This window comes from Chroicocephalus ridibundus, chromosome 3, assembly GCF_963924245.1.
Source record: "Chroicocephalus ridibundus chromosome 3, bChrRid1.1, whole genome shotgun sequence".
Taxonomy (NCBI): domain Eukaryota; kingdom Metazoa; phylum Chordata; class Aves; order Charadriiformes; family Laridae; genus Chroicocephalus; species Chroicocephalus ridibundus.
In genome coordinates, this window is record NC_086286.1 from 36,408,644 (window position 1) to 36,431,241 (window position 22,598).

General features: G+C 51.7%; 1 protein-coding gene across 2 annotated transcripts; it reads left to right on the forward strand.

Moving 5' to 3' along the window:
* Positions 1 to 49: 49 nt before the first annotated feature.
* Positions 50 to 10,858, forward strand: MRPL14 (mitochondrial ribosomal protein L14). 2 transcript variants are annotated; one of them, XM_063328740.1, is made up of 4 exons: positions 502 to 746; positions 997 to 1,094; positions 7,448 to 7,541; positions 10,213 to 10,858. In XM_063328740.1, the coding sequence occupies exons 1-4, from the start codon at positions 643 to 645 to the stop codon at positions 10,574 to 10,576; spliced, it is 660 nt and encodes a 219-aa protein (XP_063184810.1). In that variant the 5' UTR covers positions 502 to 642; the 3' UTR covers positions 10,577 to 10,858. The 2 variants fall into 2 exon arrangements, with proteins under 2 accessions (XP_063184811.1, XP_063184810.1); XM_063328741.1 differs by lacking the exons at positions 502 to 746; positions 997 to 1,094; positions 7,448 to 7,541 and adding an exon at positions 50 to 112.
* Positions 10,859 to 22,598: the final 11,740 nt, after the last annotated feature.

Sequence of the window (22,598 nt, forward strand, 5' to 3'; positions counted from 1 at the left end):
AGGGGCGGGGTCTGCGGGGCGGGCGGGGTCGGCGCGACGGTGGGCGGGGCCCGGCGGCGGCTCTGCGCATGCGCGGGGTCCTGCGGGCGGAGGGCCCGAGTTCCCCTCGGAGGTGCGCGGCGGAGCTGGGGACTGGGGCCTGCGTGGGCGGTGGGCGCAAAGGAAGCCCCGGGAGCGGCGGTGGGCCGGGGTGGTGGGGAGCGGAGCGGGGACAGCCGGGCGGCAGCGCGCCGCCCCATCCCACCCCTGAGCCGGCGGCGCATGGGCCGCGGCGGGGCCTTAGGCCTGCTGGGCGGGGCGGGACGCGGCCTGTGGAGCCGGTGGCCTGCGAGCGGCCTTGCCCAGGCCGCTCCCAGGGTGCCGGCGTTCCGCTGGGGCTTGGGCGGTCCCCGGGGCGCTGCGTCGGTGTGGGAGCGGGCCACAGTGCCGGTGCGAGCAGTGTGTGAGTCCTTTGCGGCGCCTGGGCTGCCCGGGTCTTCTCTTCCTCCGGGTACCGGCCATGCCGCCCGTCTCTCACAGCGAGCCGTTTGCAGGTGTCGCTGATGCATCGGGCACAGGGCTTGAAACGCCTAAACCCTGAGTATGGGTTGCTGCTTCAAAAAGGCTGGGAAACGCTGGCCCCAGTGACTGAGTCTGAGTGGCATGCAGCAGGGCAGATACCATCTTGTAAAAGCAGCTGGGAGACAGAGCCCGGGCTGTGTGGAGCCTTTGTGTCACCTGCAGGCAGGGCACTCGCTGCAGCTGGGGTGAGCAGTAGCATCTTGCCTCTTGCAGCAGGCAGCACCCTCTGCTCCTGCTGTGCTTCAGCTTGTGCCCTCACAGTCTGGCCTGGGGGAGGAGGAAAACGCAGAGTCTATTCTGATGCTCTTGCATGTGTGTCCTTCAGAGTGTTTCTTTGCTTCAGAATTCATGCGGGGCTGTGCTGCCACGATTAGGCTTGTGTGGGTATGAGTAGTCATGCAGCAAAGTTGGACCAAAATTCTTGTGTCCTGACAGGCATGGCATTTGCTCGTGTGTGTCATGGGGACTCAGGAAGTGTGGGTGCCAGCCTGTGCTTTGCTGGTTATTCTCCAGAAAACTCCTTTGGAGGTCTGGTGAGTAAGGGGAGACAATTTGGGGAAGATGACTGTGTGACAGGTTTCTTACAAGCGTGAAAGACTTACTCCTAGTAAAAGCAGAGAGGCAGAGAGCCCTTGTAAAACCAGGACGCAGATGCTCATCTGAGCTGCATTCACTTGCCTGGTTTGAAAGTTCCCCAGGCTTATCCGGAGGGTCTTGTTTGGAAGGAGAGAAAATGAGTTAAGGGAAGGTTTTGAGTGAGAAGCAAAGCTTATTCCAGCAAAGCTGCAGGTAGCTCTGTGCTGCCTTGCAGCATGAGTGTGCCTTTGTTTCCAGGTTAGGTTTCTCTTAAGCCTGAGTTCTGTCTGTGTCAGATATCCTTTTCTGGTGTAGCTTTATCAGGAAGGCCTGGAGCCACTATCGTTCTTTATTCTGTAAACAACTAGCCTAGGTCAGTGGTTCCTGACTTTTTTTTTTTTATGGTTGAGCCACAGCTCCCCATCTCTTCCTTCTTGTTTTGTCCTCCTCCCTGCGACAGCCCTCCCCCAACCCCCCCCAGCGCAGTTACTGCTATCTGGTTTGTGATCACACCTTGCTGGTTGGGACCAGGTCAGGGCTGGAAACCGAATCTGGTCTTGTGGCTTGCCACCTATCGCCCTGTTTCCGAGACCTCAATACTTTTAGAAGTAGTAAAGATATATTTGAGAGGTGATATCTGTGTTAAGTTATGGGAGTGTGGGCAGTTGTCTGAATTCACATATAATTCCAGAAGGCAGAGACAGAGAGGGAGCTCTCTGAGCTTCACCTCCAGCCCCACAGACCATACCAGAGCAGAGCTTCTGGGGTTAGGTACCTGTTTTACTGCTCCTTTCCTTTGACCTCACACAGAAAGTTGTCCTCTCCTTAGCTTAATTTCCTGCTGGTGCAGTGGGAATAATGCCTTCCTATTTTAGTACAATGCTGTGAATATGAATATATAGAATGGTTTAAGGTGCTCAGATGCTAGAATGTTAAGAGCCTTAAGTACCTTAGAGTTGGGACTTAAAACGTCAAAAGTAAGTTTTCCATTAAAGGTATTAACTCTTTTTTTATCTGCCTTTCCTGATTGTGATCTGGAAAATGAGGTTAGTGTGTTTTGCTTCAAAATTGTTAACAGATGTACCTGTAATGAGTTTCTGTTGGTAACTTGGATCAATAAATATCCTGTTTAATAGCTAATCCTATTCATAAAGGGAATTGGAAAAGACTTAATTCCTCTTTGTGAATCCCGGCCTTTCTGTGTGTCATTAATGTAAAACCAATTATGTCTTGGTAATGAATATCTTGTGTATTTTTAACACACACAAGCCCTTAATCACATCGTTTCCTTTATGAGGAGAGCTGTGAATGGATTGGGTCCTGTAGTTCACAGTTGGCTCTTGTAGCTCACCCTGGCAGACAGTCTATAAATAACCCTGCAGTGGCAGAGTAGGGGTTTAGGTATTTGCATCGCACATATTGTCTTGGATTTATTTCCTGTGTTTTAATGATGCATGACAGATGCAGTTCAAATCTTTGTGGTGCCTGGAGCATGTCTATTTTGGTCTCTTAGAAGAATAAAGGGGATGTTGGCCCCCACTGTTTGACTGTGTAGATCAGGTTACTACTATAAAAGCGAAGAATATTTTTTCCTGTTTTATTTTGTATGTTTGACAGCAGGCTTTGGGTAGTAGGCCTCAGCAATTGCTTTGCAGCATCCATTGGTTTTCCTTGGGGCCTGTTCGTATGGATAAGTTACTAGCAGAAAGAAGGAAAAGAAATAGCTGCATGATTGTGGAACTACAGATCTTGGGAATATAGGGAGCTTGTGATTAAAAAGGAAAGTAATACTGGATTGCTAGGTAACAGCTCTATTTAAAAGTACGTTTACTCTAGGATGCAGGCAGGGTACGAACGGCACCTTGGCTGGTTTTTAGGGTATACACCACTGATAAAAACTTGATCAGGGCCATTGCACTGACCTCTTGAGTGTTCAGATGCAGAACTTTTTACTGCTCACATGGCTGTGTTAATAGTGCAGATTCATACAGACTATTGTTGTGAAGCACATCAGTATTTGTGCTGAAACGAAAGGGATCCTTTTCCTGTCCAAATCTGCTGGCGTTTCTCTGGAGATACTGTCACGACGTAAGTCTGGGTTGGCAGTGAAAGGAGAAGTCCCTGTCTTGTGTTTTGCCACATTCCCTCGCACTGGCATTCATGTGGCCATGGGATGAGTTGGATCAGGGAACTGATCTAGCTGAAGACTGACTGATTTACATGAATGCTAGAGCTAGTCTAAGGGAGGTGATGGCAATGTGTGTTGCGGGGACACAGGGCTTTCTTTTGTGGTACTGTGTGCCCTGATGTTGGTTCAAAATGAGTATGTAATCCTGTCCTCCATGTCTGGAAGATGTCCTTGGTTTGTATCAACTCCTTGAGGTGGTCTACTCGCATGTGTGCATGCGTTTGAAAATATTGTATGTGGCCTGGTTCTGTTAGCTGGGATGAAATTTTCCAGAACTCCTCTATTCAAAAACCACTCAAGATTGCAGTAAATACAAGTTAGTTCTTTAATCTCAAGGGGAAATGGTGAAGGTGGTATGGCACTTGAAAATGGTGCAGTGGGTAAATAACTTCCAGAGCTTTATAACTGGTGAAGGGTTCCTTTGTTGTGCAGTGCTGGAATTTGATGTCAGTCTGTTGCATTGAGTGGGGTATGACTGAAGGGCCCTTGAGAAGGGAGTGTTTGCTGCAGCAGGTTATTGCGTGCTCAGACTTAATCAGTGAAGTAGAAATTGGGTCATTTTAGTGAATATTTGATTAACAGACTCCTTCACCCTTTCTTAGTCTTGCTCTGAAGTCACTCTGAGGTCTGCGCTTTTAACTGATATGTGGAATGGAGAGAAGCAAAGTGTCTCTATGTTTCTGGGTTTAAGAAATTAGTCTCTCTAACTATGATATAGAGCCACTGCTAGAATTTAGGAGCGGCAGGGTCGGAGCTGGGAGAGAAGGTTTCTCTGCATAGTTCTTTATCACTGCTTTGGTGCAGCTATGTGTGCCCTGCACTGTATCAGTAGTTGTCTTTGTGTTGGGCCTTTCATTTTAGGATAGTGTCTGTTTAAATACTGCTCTTGCCTAGCGTGAACAACTTGGAAATTAATCCTGCTTGAGCAGGAGATTGGACTAGATGACCTCCAAAAGTCCCTTCCAAGATAATTCCTTGGTCAAGAGTGTATTAGTGACTAAGTACTAAGCAGCGGTGGTGTTTTGCCTATCCAGGGTGTTGTAGGGTGCACTCCTGCATCAATCGGGCAATACCAACAGCAGATTTCTGGGAATTCCTGCAGATTTTCCTGTGCTTGAGCATTATGGAGATACTCTTCCCATATACCTCCGAGCACTGAAACCTGATCAGAGACAACCCTGGGGGAGCCACCTTCATAAGCAAAGTCAGGTCACGTGCGTTCCCTGTGCCTGTGCTAACTGCAGCCTCCTCTGAGCCATTTTAAGGCCTGCTGGTGTGAGGCAACATCAGCACTAGGAAGGAGAGCTGGGGCCAATGGCTCTCATCACTTCATAGCGGCTCTTCAACTTTGGTTGCACTCGGAGCATTCGTGTGGCAGCACCCAGCATGACAGATTGAGTGGCTTCTGTGCCCTTCGGTGTTTAGGTTAGTAATTAGCTGCTCCACAGAGGGGAAGACAGGGTGGAGGAGATGGAGCGCCCTGTTCACAGCCGCAGAGGGAGCAAGTCAGGACTGGGTCTGGTTGAGGAGCGCCTGGAGACAGACCCAGGCTATTGGCTGTTTGTTTCTAGAAGGGAAGGTGACATGTTACAATAGCTGAAAATGTGATTCACTCTTCATGAACCCACTTGCACCCTTGCATGCTGTACTCCATGCCACAGGTGCATTCTTCTCTTTTTCTCCACCCTGAACCTTCCTGGTAATTGGAAGCATCCCCCCTGTTTACTCAGTTCCTAACAGGATGCTTCATACTAAATAATCAATCATACGAAGTTTCTTAGCTCATGACACATCTTAATGTGCCGAGGAATAATTCTTAGCAAAGAAGGAGGTACTGAGTCATCTGGAAAAATAAACAGTCCTTGGATACTTAACGCTGTTGATGCTTCTGCTGGTAGTTTTGTAACTACAAACCTTCACTGTTGCCAGAGGGAGGAAACAAGTGGCGACTCCTCCCAGGAGAGGGGAGTGAGTTCAGAGTTTAGGCAGAGCTTCAGGAATCTGACATGCGGCCTTGAGCACATCTAGGTATGCTGGTCCTGACATTGCTGTCCCTCTGACAGTGGGTAGAGTGTTCGCACGTGCCTGCCCTGCCACAAGCCAGCAGACCTCTCCTGTCGGTCTTATATAGTGGTGAAGATAAGCGGGCCCATCCTCTCCTGCCACCGAGGCCACCATGCCTGCTAGGGGAGGAGAGCCAGACCCCCCTGGGAGACATCTGTCAAAGACAACAGAGAGGCCGACTCACTGCTGCTGATGCTTGTTTGGGTTTTCTAGAGGGATCCAAAGCCTCAGTGTGATTGTGGAGGAAGTAGGAGCAATATTACCTACTGGGTTTGAGTTTCACACGGGGAAACAGTACACTGAAGTGCAGAATGGGACACAGGCTGTCCTCCCCGCCAACACAGAGTGTGGGCTTACAGCAAGGCAACGTAGCTGAACTTGCTTAGAAATCCTAGCAGCAGCAAGGCTTGGGTAATTGGACCTTGATTCCCAGCAGCACTGTAAATACTGCAGGGCCTTGTTTTCGTTAGGAGCTGTGGCAAAAACACAGCCTTCATGGAATCTCATTTCAGAGGGGACAGTGCAGGTGAGCTGTGAAGAGAAGCTCTGAACTCATTTGGAGATCTTCTACCCCACTGAAAAGTGGCTTTGTTTAGCAAATAAATGTAAGCTGTGGCTGTTCCTGATCTCTTCCAAACCTGCCTGTGTGACAGGCAAGGTGGTTTGCCATGTGTTGTGTGCTTTGCTCGAGGAACACTGCTACAAAATTGCTGTGGTGCACATCTTCAGTGCTTCTCATCTTGCTGTCAGGTAATGCTTGCTCTGTAGGACAACTGCAAACCCTAAAAATTACATATATCCCCAAGTTAGCAAACACACTGTGGAAAAACAAAAGCAAAGAGAGAGTGAAAATTTAGCCCGGGCTTTACTTGGTTGTAATAAGAACAGCTGTGGCATTGTCTGTCGGAAGGTTATGTGGGTGTTTTTTTCTCCCTAGAGAAGTTAAGTCAGCTTTGTTTTTAAAATAAAAGTTAAGAAAATGGCTTTACAAGGTACTGCTACAGTTTGGCCCTAAGCTGATGAGAGCTGGCGAAGGGAGATAAGAGGTCAATGTATTTTTAATGTTTACTTTAGGCAGGAGAGAAGCGGAGCATGTGCTGGTTCCACTGCCAACGTCTAAGCAAGCAGTGTCACACGGCGGTAGTTGCAGTCAGATGGAAAGTCTTAGCTCTACCAAAGCTGGCCTGAAAGAGGACTGGCTCTAGGTCGGTGTTGTTTTCTCCCCTCACTTGGGTCTGTTGGCATAGCTGCCTGGGTCATCACTCCCTAACTGATGTCTGGCAAAATGATCCGGGTTCAGACAAGCCTCCGCAATTGCGTGTGCAAGCTGGTCCCCATCAGCCTGACAGAATGAGGTTAGAGAACTGCCGTAGATGTAGTCAGAGAAGAGGGTGTGGTGAGCCTCAGAGGTTAACCTGAGTTAGGTGGTATTTTGGTTTGGGTTGAGCGAGCCCCATAAAGTTACAGGGAACGGTTTTATCAGGGCGAGATTGGCAGAGGTGTGATTCTGGTCTCTAAACACAGGCTGCTGAACACCTTGTGTATGCGGAGAGGGAGCGTACCCTCACCAGTGGTGTTTTGGTTCACCCCTTGTCTGGCAGATTGTTTCTTGAAGCTGTGATGCCAGTCTGCAGAGTATCTCTGGCTTTTTGCTTGATTTTATAGGTAACATTGGTAGTTGTTACAAGTAACTATGGTAGCTTTTACTGGTCACTGCTGCCTCTAAATTGGTTCACGTCCAACATTCTCAGACCTGCTTGTTACGTGGTTCACAGTGCATGCAGAAGGGCCTTTACCTCTGTGTGCAGGAAACTGCAGTGCAGTGGTACTGAGTTCAGCTTTGTGGTATATGCATCTGAATTATGTTGGCTGCTGAATTCAGGCAGGGGTTGTTGATCTGCTTTGTAGCACCCTGCGGATGCTGTTACCATTCTGTGCTGTGGATTGCAGCTTCTGAAGAGGTGCTGAGGCTCTGATGTGCGATTCACATAAGGGAAAGGAAGCAAAACAAATTCTGTCCATTTTCCAGAGTTCATAATTCTCTTGTTTCTTATGCAGATTGGGTTACCAGAATCCAAATGGCTCTATTGAATACGCAGTTGGGTTTATCCTTAAGCCATCTAAGCAGCACAGTGATACAGCGACACTTCAGGTAATTTTTCAAATCCTGCTTTTGCTTTTGTTTTATTGGGAGAATTTCCTGATTGAAAGAGATGCTATTAAGTAGGTCAAGCATAAGATCCAGTATTTCTAATTCAAAAAGGGTAATATAATGAAACAAATCTCATAGTTGTCTCTTCACAGGTTGTAAAGTGAGCCCAAACACAACTACAGATGCAGGTTCCTGGCAATCTTAAGTGTGGTCTGAACTCTGCATTTTTGTATGCTTGTAAGGAGATTCTTAGGCTTTTGAGGGCATTGCAAGGGCCTGCAAACAGAAGTTGAAAGTGTCTGTGTTTCTCAGCCAAGTCCAAAAAAGCAACAGCCAGCCCCTGCTGATGTAAAGCCAATTAGATATTTAAAATTATTCCAGAGTTTATCATTTCAATTATTTAGAACAAGAATAACCTGAAAATTATTGCCTTGTGCCTTAACAGTGTCCACTTTGTTATTTTCCTTTAGGTCCTTGTTCCAGGGTCAAGGCATTTAAAGCTGCTTAAATTTATGGATCTCATGTTTTACAATGCTTTGCACAAAGCTTAGAGGCTAATCCCACGGTATGCTCTATGCGTGTATGGGGAATCTCCAGCATATAGCTCTTTGAAGGCTCAGGGCTTCAGTTTATAGGGTGAGAATGGTCATTCCCATGACTTTGGTCTAGAGAGGGGATTAAGACAATGCTGAGGGCTAGGTTGTGTGGTGGTCCCAGGAGCTATCTCAAGGAGGTATTTACATCTTACTGGCTTTCTCTGTAAATGGGCTGCATGAGAGCATTGGCCAGTAGACATTTAAAGTATATATATACGCTGACAGGGAGAGGGAGGCCAAGTCCACAGAGGTAAGCAGTGCTACTGCAGGACATCAGCAGTCTTAATGGGAAAACCTCTCAGTTGTGGTGGGCCTGCTTTGGGTGTGGTGGGGTTTTGTTCCAAGACTGTGGCAGAAGTGAAGAAAGGACGGGAAAAAAAGTCCTCCTTGTCCTGTTACTCTTGTCTAGTGGCACCCGGGCAATCTCTCTTACAGCTGTTTGCTGCTGCTGCGTTGCAGACTCGGTCCCACCTAGGTTTCCCCTTTCCTTCCTGTGACAGTGCTTTTGTCCCTTTCCAACTTCCTCCCTTTCGCCTTCCCTCCTGTGCAGCCACAGCCTGGCAAGCGGAGGATAGGCAGTGTGGCGTACCACTGTCCCTGCCAGGGGATGGGGTGGGACAGGGCAGCTGCTTGCAGAGGTGAGTGAACTTCTGAGAGAGGAGAGAGGTGCCTGCTTAGAGGGGAAGGCTGGGCTAGGCCTCTGCTGTAGGAAACAAATCTCAAAAGGCAGCACTGGGCCTCTGGAGCAGTTAGAGTAACACAGACTGACCCAGATGGCCTTCCCTTACTGCATGTAAAAATGTCTGCTTCAGCTGATATCCATTCACACTGTGTTTGATACGCTTGCACTTCTTTTAGGCAGCATTGCCCCGAGAATCTGTAGATGCCCCATCCCTGGAAGTGTTCAAGGCCAGGCTGGATGGAGCGTTGAGCAGCCTGGTCTAGCGGAAGGTTTCGCTGTCCATGGCAGGGGGGCTGGAACTAGACAATCTTTAAGGTCCCTTCCAACCCAAAATGTTCTATGATTGGACATACAGGTCCTTCATCTTCAAGAAGAGGTGGTGGTCCCCATTGGTCTTTATGTACTGTACACACTTCTACGCTGCAAAACAAGGTGAATGAGTAGGTTGATTCCATACGCTGTCTGTTTGAGTAGTTCAGCTGACAGCAGCTTGGTGTTCCTGCAGCTGCCTGGCCAGCATGTTTCTAGTACCTTCCTGCAAAGCAGTGGTTTAGCAGTAGAAAGGATCTTCCTGCTTTTCCGACGGTCTGTGTTTGGGTGTCCTTTGAAGAGAAGCAGCGAATCACTTGAATTTGAGCTTGCTGGCTTACAGAATAGCCATTCTTGAAAGGGAGGTTGAATTATTTCTGTTTATTCCTGCTGTTCCCAAGCATATTCAGAGTCAGATCTAGCAACTTTGTATCATGCAGTTTATTTCTGTTGTTTCTTACTCCTAATAATCCGACAGAGCAAGCAGATACAGAAGAGACATATCTCTCTGGGTTCCTCCCACATGGGGAAGATGATGATCCATTAGATTCTAGTTGGTGGCAGCACAGCCACAGCAGGGCCTCAGAGGTCTCACTGAAAGCGGAATAAGATGGCAGGCCCTCGTAGACTTCAATGAGAAGAAGATTGGTCAGAAAAGTCTTTATTGCTGGGAACTGTCTACAAGATTGAAAGAGCCTGATTTGAGCCTTAGCTTCCTGCAGGCTGTTTGTGGCAGAAGCAAGCACATTTTTTTGCTTGTAAATTGAAGTTGAATGGAATCATCTGCAGTTGCTAAAAAGCCCCAAAAATGCAAGCCACTCTTCACACCATCTTTTAGTCGTGTTTCAGAGTAGAACAGTCGTTTTATGTTTGACATTTAGTGAAGAGTGTGCAAAGCCCAGAGTAGCATCTGGCTTTCAAAGAGCACATTGAATGCAGTCAATGTGTCACCCGTATGGTATGTATTTGTTGCTGGCGCCTTCCGAATGGTTTCTATAATGACAAGATTCTGTGCTGGGTTTGCCCTTGCTCCCCAAGGATTATTGAGGAGATCTGTCTCTCATTCTTTCCTGTCCTTTGCTAGTATCACTGGAGCATGCCAAGCGATACAGAAACTCACCCGCGTGCGAGTGGTGGACAACAGCGCCCTGGGGAACACGCCATACCACCGGCCACCAAAATGTATCCACGTGTATAACAAGACCGGAGTTGGCAAAGTAGGAGATACAATCCTTCTGGCTATCAAAGGAGAAAAGAAGAAAGCTTTGATTGTAGGGCACAAGATGCCTGGCCCCACCATGACGCCTAGATTTGATTCCAACAATGTGGTACTCATAGAAGACAATGGAAATCCAGTAGGGACTAGAATAAAAACACCAATACCCTATATGCTGCGACGGAAAGGAGAATTCTCCAAAGTATTGGCTATTGCCCACAACTTTGTATGAAAGCCAAGAATGGTTTCTGGCAATTCTCTCATACAGTAGCTGTTTCTTGGTCCTTTTCTAGAAAATGGTGAAACGTGAAAAAGTCGAGTCGTCAAGAGTCTCTCTTCCTGTTTAAGAATTGCAGACAACTAGTTGAAATATTGAAATACCTGGGGTTTCTCCCAAATAGGATGGATTTGTTTCACAGAACTTCTGCAGTGTGTTGGGAAAATGCTCCTTCACTCTTACTGCTCCAGTGGTGTTAATTTGGTCTCTAATCATTAAAATAAGAATGTGAAAATCCTTCTTGTTTTGTACTGCTTATGTTCTCTTTTCCCTATTTCTGCCTTTCCCGGTTCCCCAAGAGCAAAGCACTGTCAGTCCGTGGCCCAGTGACACTGTGGTCTACAAAATGAATTCCCATGTAATAGAGTAGGAGAGAGATATAATGAACTGTTGTTGCCTTGGGCACATTCGATAAAAGGATTAATTTGTACATCTTTGCCTAAGAAAAGTCTTTAGGAGGGATCAGAATTGGGAGAGCATGATGGCCTCCAGCTTTGGTGGTGCGTGGTTGAACAGGGTATGCCAGAGGTGGGGAAGCAGAGGTAGGAAAGGGAAGTGAATGGGGGTGGGTTTGAGATGCAGCCTGTGCTCTCTACCTGACCAACCTCAGGAAATTGTGCTCTCCGAGTAACGCAAGGGCTGGGTTCAGATTGAAAGATCCATAGAAAGCACCTTCCTTTTGGACTGCTTTTTGGGACCATGTCAGACATTATCTGTGATGTTGGTTGGCGAGACTGTCTGTTGTCCAGCGGTGCTTCCTAAGCTCGGGCACAGTAGTGGGCAAACACTACTGTACTGCTTTCAGGGACAGCTGTGGTCCAGGAGCCAAACAGCTGCCTTTATATGGAGTTGAGCAGAGACACTTGGTGCTCGTGGCAGGTAAAGGGACATCAGGGCAGAGCACTCCTACAAAGCAGTGCTGGGGAAGAGGGTGCAGGGGAGGCGGCCAGTGGGAGTCTGGCCAACTTCAGGCCCCTGAGCTGACTCCTCATGGGTCCGGTGGCAGTGGCAGCTGGCTGTGCCTTGTCCTTCCACCTCCTCTCCCTGTCATGCTGGGAAAGCTCCTCACCTTGGCCCTGTGTTGCCCCTGCGTGAAGATCTGAGGGCTGCAGTGCTGAGCTATATCACACTTTAGCTAGTTACTTCTGGCAGATGTATCTGCCCATGCCGCCCACTGTGGAATCCGCATTGCCCAAGGAAAAGGTGAGCCCGGGATCCCCTCGTACTCCATTACTCCGCGTAACGCAGGTAAGATGGTGCTTCAAATTTAAATTCAGGCTCAACCTTTAAGTAAGGTCACTGTCCCCCTTAGTAAAACTTCCTGTGAACTGGAAGAGCCCAAGCCTATGTGCTGCCCAGTTCAGTGGAGAGTGGAATTGGCTGCTGCTGGCAGACGTTCCTTGCCAGCTGTTGTCCGTGTGCTGGTGGACATTGGCTCTGCTGCTCTGAGTCCTCCTGAACCCCGCAGGTGTTGCCTTTCAGCCCTCCGCCTGCTTGCTGCTTAGGCTTCTGCCTGCTGCCATCTCAGCGGAGCAGACGCTTGCCTGGCTGATGTCAGTCTTTCTGATCGGCTTCCAGGAGGAACTTCCCGTGCTCGGAGGTGATGTTTGTGCCATTTTGCTAAGGAGGATGGTGAACAAACTGCATGCTGGTCACAGCGATGAGCACAACTGTCCTCCATGGCACAGGGGCAGGGCTTGGCCTGACGGGTTTTTTTCCCTGGTTGAATTTGTTCCGGGATAGGCGTGGGATGCTCCCGGGGCTCCTTTTTTTGGGGATGAGCGCTGTTCCTCGAGCCCTTTGGCGACGCCCGGTGCCAGCCCTGCGGGCGCGGGGAGCCGTGCGGGCCGGTGCAGCGATGCCGGGAACGGGGTGGCGGGGACAGGGCCGGCCCCTGGAGGGCTGCCCGGCCCCGGCATCCTCCGGCGAGCCGGCCGGGCCCTCTAGCGGCTCTCTGCCGCCGGTGGGAGCCCTCCGCCATCCCGCATCCCGCCCGGCTGCAGGGGCAGCGTCGGGCCGGGGGCGTGGGACAAGCTCTGCTCTGCTCAAGGTGAAGGGCTGGAGGGTGCTGGTCCACCCCAGCTCCGCTCAGGGGTGGGAAAGCCATCACTGTGCCCTGCCCTTAGCGGATAAATCTTCACAGCCCAGCTTAGGTGTGGTTTTTTTTAGCTTTTTCAAAGCTCATCCCGGTAGCACGCTGAAGTATTTCAAGTAAAAAAAGTGTATATGTTTTTATGCGTATTTGGGGAAAGTGTTTACGCCACTTAACAGCTCCGCGCTCTTCCTTTAGAAAACCTTCCACAGCCTTTGAAAGTCCCCCAACCCCAATAAACACATAAGCAAATACTTTTATCATTTCTTTTTATAAACAAATCATAAGCCAATCGATATGTCTGTCATGCCCCTCCTGCAGCCAGAAGGAGCTCAGACTTCCTCGATGTTCCTGTAGAGAACAGAAGAGGAAGATGGCTTCCACTTCCATTGGGCCAGAAAATAGACTTTCAAATGTCACTTGTATGGGGTATTTCATTTCTGTGCAAAGCCTATGGGCACAGGGGAAGCGGGATCCATCCCAAGCTGGAATAACTCAGTCCCAGGTAGCCTGGTTTATAACTCATTCAAAGGTCTGCTTGCTTGTGAGGTTTTTGCTTGGCAACAGCTCCAGCCTCGAAGCGTCTCCCAGCAGGACCTGGGGGGCCTGCAAACAGTCCTTGTTTTTCTTTTCCTGACCATAAGGGACCGTATGAGTCCCTCATGGGATGCACAGACCCTGCTGTTTGGATATTAAATATTTCACAGAATATTTGCTAATAACTTTCTGGCGTTTCACTGGGGAAGAGGTCGTGGGGAGAGGGCACGAGAGGAAGCGGGCAAGACAATGCAGCATACTTGAGATTAAAATGTGAAGTGATGCTTTATTTCTAAGTAAACTGATACGTGGAACTAAATCCTTAACCTCGGAGCTTAATAAGCAGACATGCAGACAGCTAAGCTAAGCATATCCCATAGAGTGGCTCCTGCAGTTTTTACCCATGCTTCCCTAATGAGGAACATGGCCTCAGCAGAAATTCCCGACTCACAGTGACAGCTCCATCCTTGGCAAATTCCAAGCGCTGCCTGTAGCAGCATCTCTCGGAGGGAAAAAGGCCTGGGTCCTGGATGAGCCCTTAGACTACTCCCACTCATCCCGCTGAATTCGGCCCCGCTGTGGCTGTAGGATGGTCAGATGCTGGTTCCCCCAGCGCTGCTCTGCGCAGGCAGGAGCAGATGGATGGCACCTTGCCAGCGGCCCAGGCTGATGTACGTTCTCTGGGCTCTCTCTCTCTTCTTCTTCGCGCAGGCCTCGTATTCCAGGTCCTCTCTTTTGTTTCAGCGCAGCAGCTGATATCTGCTTGTTCTCACTTCCAGGCTGCCTACCGCTTTGCTCCAGACATGCCAGAGCCTTCTGAGCAGCGAGGTGGTGGTGGTGTCCCAGGAGCAGCTGCTGGGTTTCCTGGGCTCCGGCTTGAGGCATCCATCTTTGGGATCTGTCTGAGCCTGTGCTCTCTCCAAATGGGAGGCTTTTCCTTGTGCGTCCATCCTGCGAGGAAATCAGATGTGATTTCCTCCGTAGGCAGCAATTCTTGCGGGTCCTTTTCTTGAAGGATGGCTGCGAGCTGGTGGGATGACTCCATCAGGGGAGGGAAGAGAAACTGAAACACCACCTACCTCAGCAGCTGCCGGAAGGTCATTCTCTTCTCTGCTCCATATTTATGTTTGTTATTCTGCCATTAACATGATTTTATATGGTATATGGGAAAATTTCTCAGCGTGAAACGGTTCTTAGGAGGAATTCTTTAGTCTCCCATGCAGCCTCTGGGGGAGCTGCCACCCGCTGCAGAGGGAAGGAGAAGCGAAAGGCAGAGTCCTCCCAGGGTCTTCTTGCCCCGTTTCGGATGTGCCTCCCAGCTCAGCTCCGACTGGGTCCCTGGGTTAGTGTCTGTTCCCGTGTGTTTGGATATGGGATTTGCGTCAGATGAAGCTCCCGAGAGGGTGCCCATTCCCCTGGCGGGGGGACTCTGTGCCCAAGCATTCTTCCATGGGAAGTGGGGGAGAGCGGTCTTTTTTTTAGGGCATCCTGGAATGGGTAGGGAGAGATGGCCTTTTGGGGAGATGCTTGCCCAGAAAAGACATATGGCGGGGCTCTCCGGCAAGGGCCGGGGTCTGGAAAGAGACAGGCGAGCACTGGGGATTAGCTGGCCGTGAGAAGGGGTGTCCCCGAAAGGAAGCGGGCGAGACAGATTATCACAGAGGGATGCAGCGGGAAGCTGATGTCTTCCATCTGCTTGGAGACCGAGGCCGGGAGACAGGCAGCCCCGTCTCGTGGCCCTGTGCCAGCAGGGTGGATAGACCGCAGAGCTGGGGGAGTAGTGATTTTGGGGGCTGGGAGGAAGGGGAGATGGCCGAAACCCTGGCTGAACCAGGGGTGATGCAGCCAGAGCCCGGACCTTGGTCCAAAGTGAGCATCGCTGGGTTGGTGGGGGTGAGGGCGGCGACCTGCACATCCCAGAGCGGGAGGCTAGGTGGCAATGTGGGCGCGATGGTGTGCCCAGGAGCCTGCCCCCACGGCCCCCCGCCTGGCTCGGCGGGCCACTAAGCCTGACTGACGCGACTGAGCCAAAATCTCCCTCCGTCAGCACGTTCCCCAGCCACTGGCCCGCAGCGGGGCAGCGGAGCCAAGGCCGGTGAGGAGGAGGAAGATGGAGAGTTTGGGGTGACTGAGCCTGATCTGGTCCCTTGGGGAAAGACCCATGGAGAGCCAAGGAGCTCTGACCACCCTGTCTTCACAGAGGGGTGTTGAGTGGCCAGGGGTGGCAGGGTGACATCTAACCCCCGTCCCGTTCTGGCGAGGGTTAGCTGGGCTAGGGAAATCAACGGGAAGATGGGTCTGTGAGTGGCACCGTGGATGCCACAGGGCAGGGAGAGGAGGGACACAATTCCCAGCAGCAGGATGCTGGCTTGTGGATGGCAGGGGGCAGGGGTGCGCAGTGGGGAGGCACAGCCCGGCTCCCTTGGGATGCCTGGAGCCGGGCCACTCTCCTGATGCAAAACATCCCCTCAAAACGCATTGAAACCCCCTGCTGGGGCCTTTCACCAAGAGGCAGTTGCCAAATCCCCTTCCCTGAGGGAGAGGCTTGCCAAGCCTCGGGCGGTGAGGGGGGTTAACAGCCTGAGCAGCATTTTCCACCCAGCCGCTGGCGGAGAGGCAGCAGGAGGACCCCCCCCCACCACCCCCCCAAACCCTTCTGATGAGGATTATAATTTTTTTAGCCGTCTGCTTCTCTTCTGGACATGGCTGTGATGTTTAGGATCTGCATGACCCAGGGAGAGCAAAGAGGACCGGGGAACAGCTGGAGCCGGGGCCTCGCTTGTTTATATTCTGCAGCTACTGTTGGAGACAGACAAGGCAGGGGGAGACCCTGCATCAGGGAGGTTGATGTGGGCTGGACACTTCTACTGGGAAACCCCGAGGGGCTGGAGGGGGCGAAGAGCCGGGAGTGAAGGGAGGAGGCTGGGGCTGGCACCGCTGCCGGGGCAGAGCCCTGAGGTCAAAGCTTGTGTGGTCGCTGCCCAAAGGGCCCTCCCCTGAGCGAGTTAGCACCGACTGCAGCCCCGTCAACTTGTTTTCTGAGTAGTTTCTCCCGTTCTCCAGCATAAGACACGGGGTGGTGAACGACAATGAATCTAGTCTTAATGCTGTTGCATAAATCAGTGTTGGAGCCTCAAGTGAGGTAGTGCATGCCGGGCTGGTCAGCTTATCTCAGAAGCTGTCAGGGGTAGAGGATGGGAATTTTCCTAGACCTCTCACAGATACACCCTCTAACAAGAAACCAGAGTTGGAAAGCTCAGGAATGTCTAGCCTGGAGAGAAGGAAGATTAATGAGGGCTCACGACAGAAGGATAAAAAGAAGGATGTGGAGAAAGCATATCAGGCACATCCATTCACCCTGTCTGAGAGAGCAGTAGAACTGACGTTCCATCAAACAGGCTGGCAGAGGGAATAAAATTAGCTTTTTTTCATTTTTCCTTTCACCCAAAGCATAAGTTGCACCATGGAATTCATTGCTCCAGGGCGCAAGCAAGCTTCAGTGGTTAATACAACTCAAAATGAAGCTGGACCCCCACCTCCGTGCCAGCTAGAGCGAGTGTGCTCAGTATGAATAGTACACACACCCCTCTCCCAAATGGTTGGGAAGTGATGTGCCCAGTCATTGTGGTGTGGACACCAAAGACAGGCTGTCACTTAGGCTTGTGACATATAAGCTTGCTTTGAAAACGTCTGAATGCTGTAAACTCCATGAACCTAATGTGGTTCTTTAAAAATAAACATGCAAGCCCCAAGATACAACATGGGTTGAGGCAGAGCCTGTGAAGCAAATCCAAGGTCATTCGGTATAAGATCATACCACAGACCTTTTTCTCTCTCTCTAACTCAAATGGTCTGCTCTTCGTAGTTATGGCCTCACAGCACTTGAGTGTGGAGCTCAGGGGTGAGTATTCCCCAGGACCAAGGCGAGGACGCGGTGGTCCTGCGGCTCCTTTGCGGTGGGGCTAGCCCTCTGCTTGCCTGGAGGCGTGGTGGGGTGAGCTCTGCCGGCTGAAGGGCTTCAGCTCTGCGAAGGGCTTGGCGGGCGTCCTGTGTTGGGTACCGTTGTGCTTCCAGCGGTGACCTGCAGCAGCTGTACCCCAAGCTGCCTGTGGGGTGTGGGGAGAGGAGGTGAAGCTGCATTCAGAGCCCACCAGCTACTCTGCCCTTTCTGCCAGGATCTACCAGGGCAGGGCAGGAAAGGCAATGAGCCAGGCATGGGCCACCCCAAGGAAATTCTCATCTCCTACCCATTGTATAGTGGTCTCCCTAGTTGGTGCTGTCCTCATTACCAAAACCAAGGGCAATGCTTTGATGGGCTTCGTGACTGCTGCTCTAACTCCCCAGTAGGAGCGTGTATGGTGGCTGACCTTCAGCCCTCCAGAGCTGAAAACTCTCAGGTATGGTAACATCACCCTGTGGCATCCTACCCTGGCCACAGAGGGCCATCATGAAGCTCACAATCACAGCCATGCAGTCCAGACTCTGAACCAATCCTCTTCTGATGGGTGGTGGGAAAGGCTACAGTTCACTGATGGCAAAAAACTTATCACTCAGAGGGGTAGATAAAGTGAGGAGAGGAGGTGGTAGGATGGTAGATGTTATCTTTGCCCTTGTTTCCTGAGGTTGATGCTCGGCTCTTGGCCCTTCTCCAGGAGGCCCTAGACAGCTCTAGGAAGCCTCGAATCTGTGTTTCATGATGGTAACAGCAGTAAACAGATGGTTTAACTGGCTTCTCAAGTCTGCCTTGCGGAGGAAGGACAGGTCCTCTGGAGGCCTCACCTGGAGTGGGGTGAGCTGAGGACATGGGGACCTCCAGGGCATCAAACCTGGACCTGCGGAGGCAGTTCCCTCCTGGAAACTTGGCAGCTCAGGCTCTGGGTGGGGAGGGAGAGGGAAGCCAGGCTGGCCTCCTGCCTGTGATAGAGGATCTCCAAACACCCATCGGGCTCTGCGGGGCAGGATCCATCCTTCCCTTGCTCCCTGGGCTCCCTTCTCTGCTGGTGTCTCCACTCAACGTGCTCACAGCAGCCTGCGTTTCTTGCTGGCAATCTCAAGGGCAAAAGGCTCCGCCAATGCAGAGTGATGGCTGGCAGGTGATATCTTGTGTTCCTGCATAAAGTTGAGCAAACCTTAAGACTTTTAAGAATGAGGAAATGCAGAGTTAATGGGCTGTCCTGTGCAAATTTTGGGCCACCTGAGGCTGGGCTGAACTCCCTTCTACAGCCTCCAGCTCCTCCTCTGTGGGGTGGTTGAAGGATGGGGAGAGCCCTGAGAGATCCCCACCAGATGGCATCATACGGGTGGGAGAGGGGCTGTAGAAGTTGCAAATCAAGAGCAAAGGGGCTGCATAACCTGGGAGGCACATGCTGTAGTTTTAGGGCAGGCGTGGGCTGATCTGGCCGCTGCAGAAAGGCCAGGTGCTGCTGACAAATAGAGGAGATGCCATCCCGTGAGACACGAGAGTTGGTGTGTGAGCTCTGTGTTTCCTGCGCTTCAGGAGCCAGGCTTTTACCACCTGAGAGGGTGGCAGATCCCACCTGAATTCTGCCATAGCTCTGGTTTTTCCTGCGTGGGCTATGTGGGGTGGATAGGGGCTGTTTTTATCACGTCCGGGGATTATAGTTATGTAGTTTACAGTAGGGATGCTGCTGTGACCCTTTAAACTGTGCTGTGCAGAACCGGACCAAGGGTTTGTGTGGTGTTTGAGGAATGTCTGAAACACAGGTGTGTTGAGAGGTGGAGAGCAAAACCGGGCTGCATTTACCGCTCCACAGTCTGTCACTTTGTTATAGGAACCAAAACCACGACAGGTGGATAGTGGATTTTAGCGTGTGAGTGAGGGCTGGTGTTTGCCTTTCCTTCTCCGCACGCTCAAACCAGGCTCTGACGCTGGTGGGACAGCCAGCCCGTATGATTAACCCATCCTTCCTATACATTCCTCTCACCCCTGCTTTTGCCAGGCCGTGCCTCCAGCCCACTCCATTCTATGGGAATGCCCTACGCGTTCCTCTGCAACCTGCTCTAGGTGACCCTGCTCTGGCAGGGGTGTTGGGCTAGATGACCTCCAGAGGTCCCTTCCAACCCCGACCATTCAATGTGATTCTGTGTGATTCTCTCTCCCTCCGAATCAGCTGTATCTAAGGGACTGTTCAGGCCAATAAGCCAAGTCTGATGGCTCTTATGCCCTCATCCTGACATGCACTTGAACATCAAGACAAGCTGAGGACAAGGGTACATTTCAGAGCATGTTAAAGCGTATATTTTAACCATGGGCTTTCTGGTCCCAGGGAGGGCAGCGAGAGTGCTGGGCTGCAGTTTGTGACCCCACTGGCGTTGCAGACGTGCTGCAAGGCCCCCCGGGGCTAGCTGACTCAGCTTCACACACGCCTAATGCTGAGCCTGTGGGGTGGATAACGTAGCTGGGGGCAGCGATCTTCTCAGCCTGGGGGCTGAGTTTGTTGGCCTGGTGTCTGTAAGGTCAAGTGCTTAACTGGTGATGTTAATGCAGCACCACCTCGCTGACAACACAGCCCCCAGCCCTGACCAGGCTCTGCCTCCGAGCACTACTCCCTGGCCTGTCTTCTTAATTAAGTGGTGTTCTGGGCTCCCCGGTTCAAGAAGGACAGGGAACTGCTGGAGAGGGTGCAGCAGAGGGCTACAAAGATGATTAGGGGACTGGAACACCTCTCTTATGAAGAAAGGCTGAGGGATTCGGGTCTCTTCAGTCTGGGAAAAAGACAACTGAGGGGGGACATTATCAACACTTATAAATACTTAAAGGGTGGTGTCAGGAGGATGGGGTCAGGCTCTTTTCAGTGGTGCCCAGTGACAGGACAAGGGCTAATGGGCACAAACTTGAGCATAGGAAGTTCCACCTAAATATGAGGAGGAACTTCGTTACTTTGAGGGTGGCAGAGCCCTGGAACAGGCTGCCCATAGAGGTGGTGGAGTCTCCATCTCTGGAGACATTCAAAACCCACCTGGACGCGTTCCTGTGCAACCTGCTTTAGGTGACCCTGCTCTGGCAGGGGGGTTGGACTAGATGATCTCCAGAGGTCCCTTCCAACCCTGTGATTCTATGATTCTCCCCATCCAGGTGTTTGTGTTTGAATGGGCTTTGGGTTGACTTCCTGCCAAGTGTCAGCCTGGCTCGGGTGCTGGGCCACATAGGTGCTGAGATCTGGGGGGGGTTGCGGCAGCCTGCGACACCAAACCTGTGCCCCTGGTGCCATGCAGAAGGGTTAACAGCCCACTCGCTCCCTCTCTTCTGCGGGGAGCTTTGTTCATTGGAGTATTAAATTCCACAGCTGTAAATAATCTGCAGCAGGAGAGATTATCAAGGCCTTGGGAAGAAGCAGCTTTTATTAATAAGATCAGTTCTCCCTGCGAAGCATCACGTAGTCACTCTCCACCCTTTCCTCGCTGTCTTGCCAGGCATTGCTGAGGACCAGTGGTGTAGCTTCCCCACCTCCATCCCATGCCACCCATCCTCCTGCCATGCTCCCTCCGTCTCGCCCCGGCGCTGATCGATCGGCACATGCGTCTCTTCACAGCAGCCGTCGGCGTGGGCTAGAAATGCTCCCTGCACTGCCTGAAATATAATTGTAGTTTCACGTGGCCAGGCTGCCGCTAGCCCAGGCGGGGAGGCGGTGAGACGCATCCTTACCGGGACAGGAGCGTGGCACCACGCACCATCACGGCATCTGCCGGGTGCCAGGCTGGAGGCTGCTCCACCTCTGACTCCTGACGGGGTCCAGCTATTGCTTTCCACAGCTCTCCCGGGAGCAGAAAACAGGCCTTGTGCGTGCTTGGTGGCTGCTTGGAGGGAGGTGCATTCCTGGTGATTCAGAGCCATGTGGTTTGATGTCTGGGAGCTTTGTTTCCAGAGCATCCTGGAACCTCAGGTGAAGGCGGGAGGATCATGGCTACCTGGGGTGAACTAGGCTCTAGCTGGGAGGCCAACCTGAGAGAGGCTTTTTAGGATGTACACTAGGTCTTGGCCCTCTTTCAAGCCTCCCAGTCCCTGTGGATCCTGTGCTTCTATGTGAGGAAAAATCCCCTTACCTAATTCCTCCTCAAACCCTACTCCCCCTCGCAAGTTGCTTCTTGTCTTCTGTCTTCTTAGCACATCCCTGGCAGCGATGGATCCCCTCTGTCACCACAGCTGAGAGCACGCCATGGTTTGTGGCTCACCAGGAGGGACATCAGAGCTAGTGGTTGTTCCCGGCTCCGGGGGGTGGCTGTGGCTGTGGTGGCTCCCCACCACCCTGCAATAACCCACCTGGTGCAGGGCACTCCTGGGCTTTTAGCTTTCTTTTCTGGCAGAGACGGAGAGCCAGCATGGGGCCCCCGTGCCCTCGGACAACCATAAGCAGCCCACAGACATCCTCCCTCTCTGCCGGGAGAGGGATTGGTGTCAGGAAGCAGCAAATGCTTTGAGTCTGGGGGAGGGTGTCCCCCAGTTTGCACTGGGCTGTCAGGTCACCGTAAGCGTTGCCAGGAGCACCAGCCCCATGGTGAGGCTGCTGGGAAGCGAGCACCAGCTCATCCTGCCGCATCCTGCTTTCCTTGCAAAGTTGTTGAGTCCAGAGCTAACCCTGAGGAGGCATGTCTCCCCCCCGCCCGCCACCCGCCTAGCTCACTCCTCCTCCCCATTTCCCCAAAGAAGCCTGTGCCCCGCTGACCAGAGCATCGCTTTTAATTAAAATGGTTCCCCTGCGATGCGCCGTCTGAATGTCTCTGGTTCTCCCCGCTGGGCTTCGGCCAGAGGGACGTGCTGGGGCAGAGTATCACGTCGAAATCTCTCCGAACTGCAGCCAGTTTAGTGAAACTGAAGTCAGAGCAGAGAAAGTAGCCGAAAGCCATACTGCCCCTCTGCCAACCCGCTCTACAGCAATCTCTGCCCAATGCTCTGAAAAAATGAGGAACTTTGGCTGCCCACCCAAGGAGAAAGCCTGGGAATGAGAAATGGTGTCTCTCAATGCAGAAGCGAGCAGAGCTGGGGGTGCCCGGGGGAGGCTGTGAGTGCTGTGAGCAGTATGGCACGGTTAGGAGTCACCAGCTCCCCGGGCATGGCTGATGTATCTGCAGAAGAATCAAGCTGGTGGCCATGCTCAGTGCTTGGTGGGATTTGGAGGTCTCTCTCCAAGGCCCCAAGAAGGTGGGACATCCACTGGGGTTTGTAAGGGAGGCAGGGAACTACGGGTATCCAAAGGATCCCCTCCTAAATGGAGACAAGGTTTTCCATGAAGGTTGCAGAACTTCACTGGGTGAGCACCTGGAGCAAGGGCTGCCTGCTCCACGGTGGCTTGTCTCTCAAAGCCCTCTCGGCAAACACCTTCACCTCCC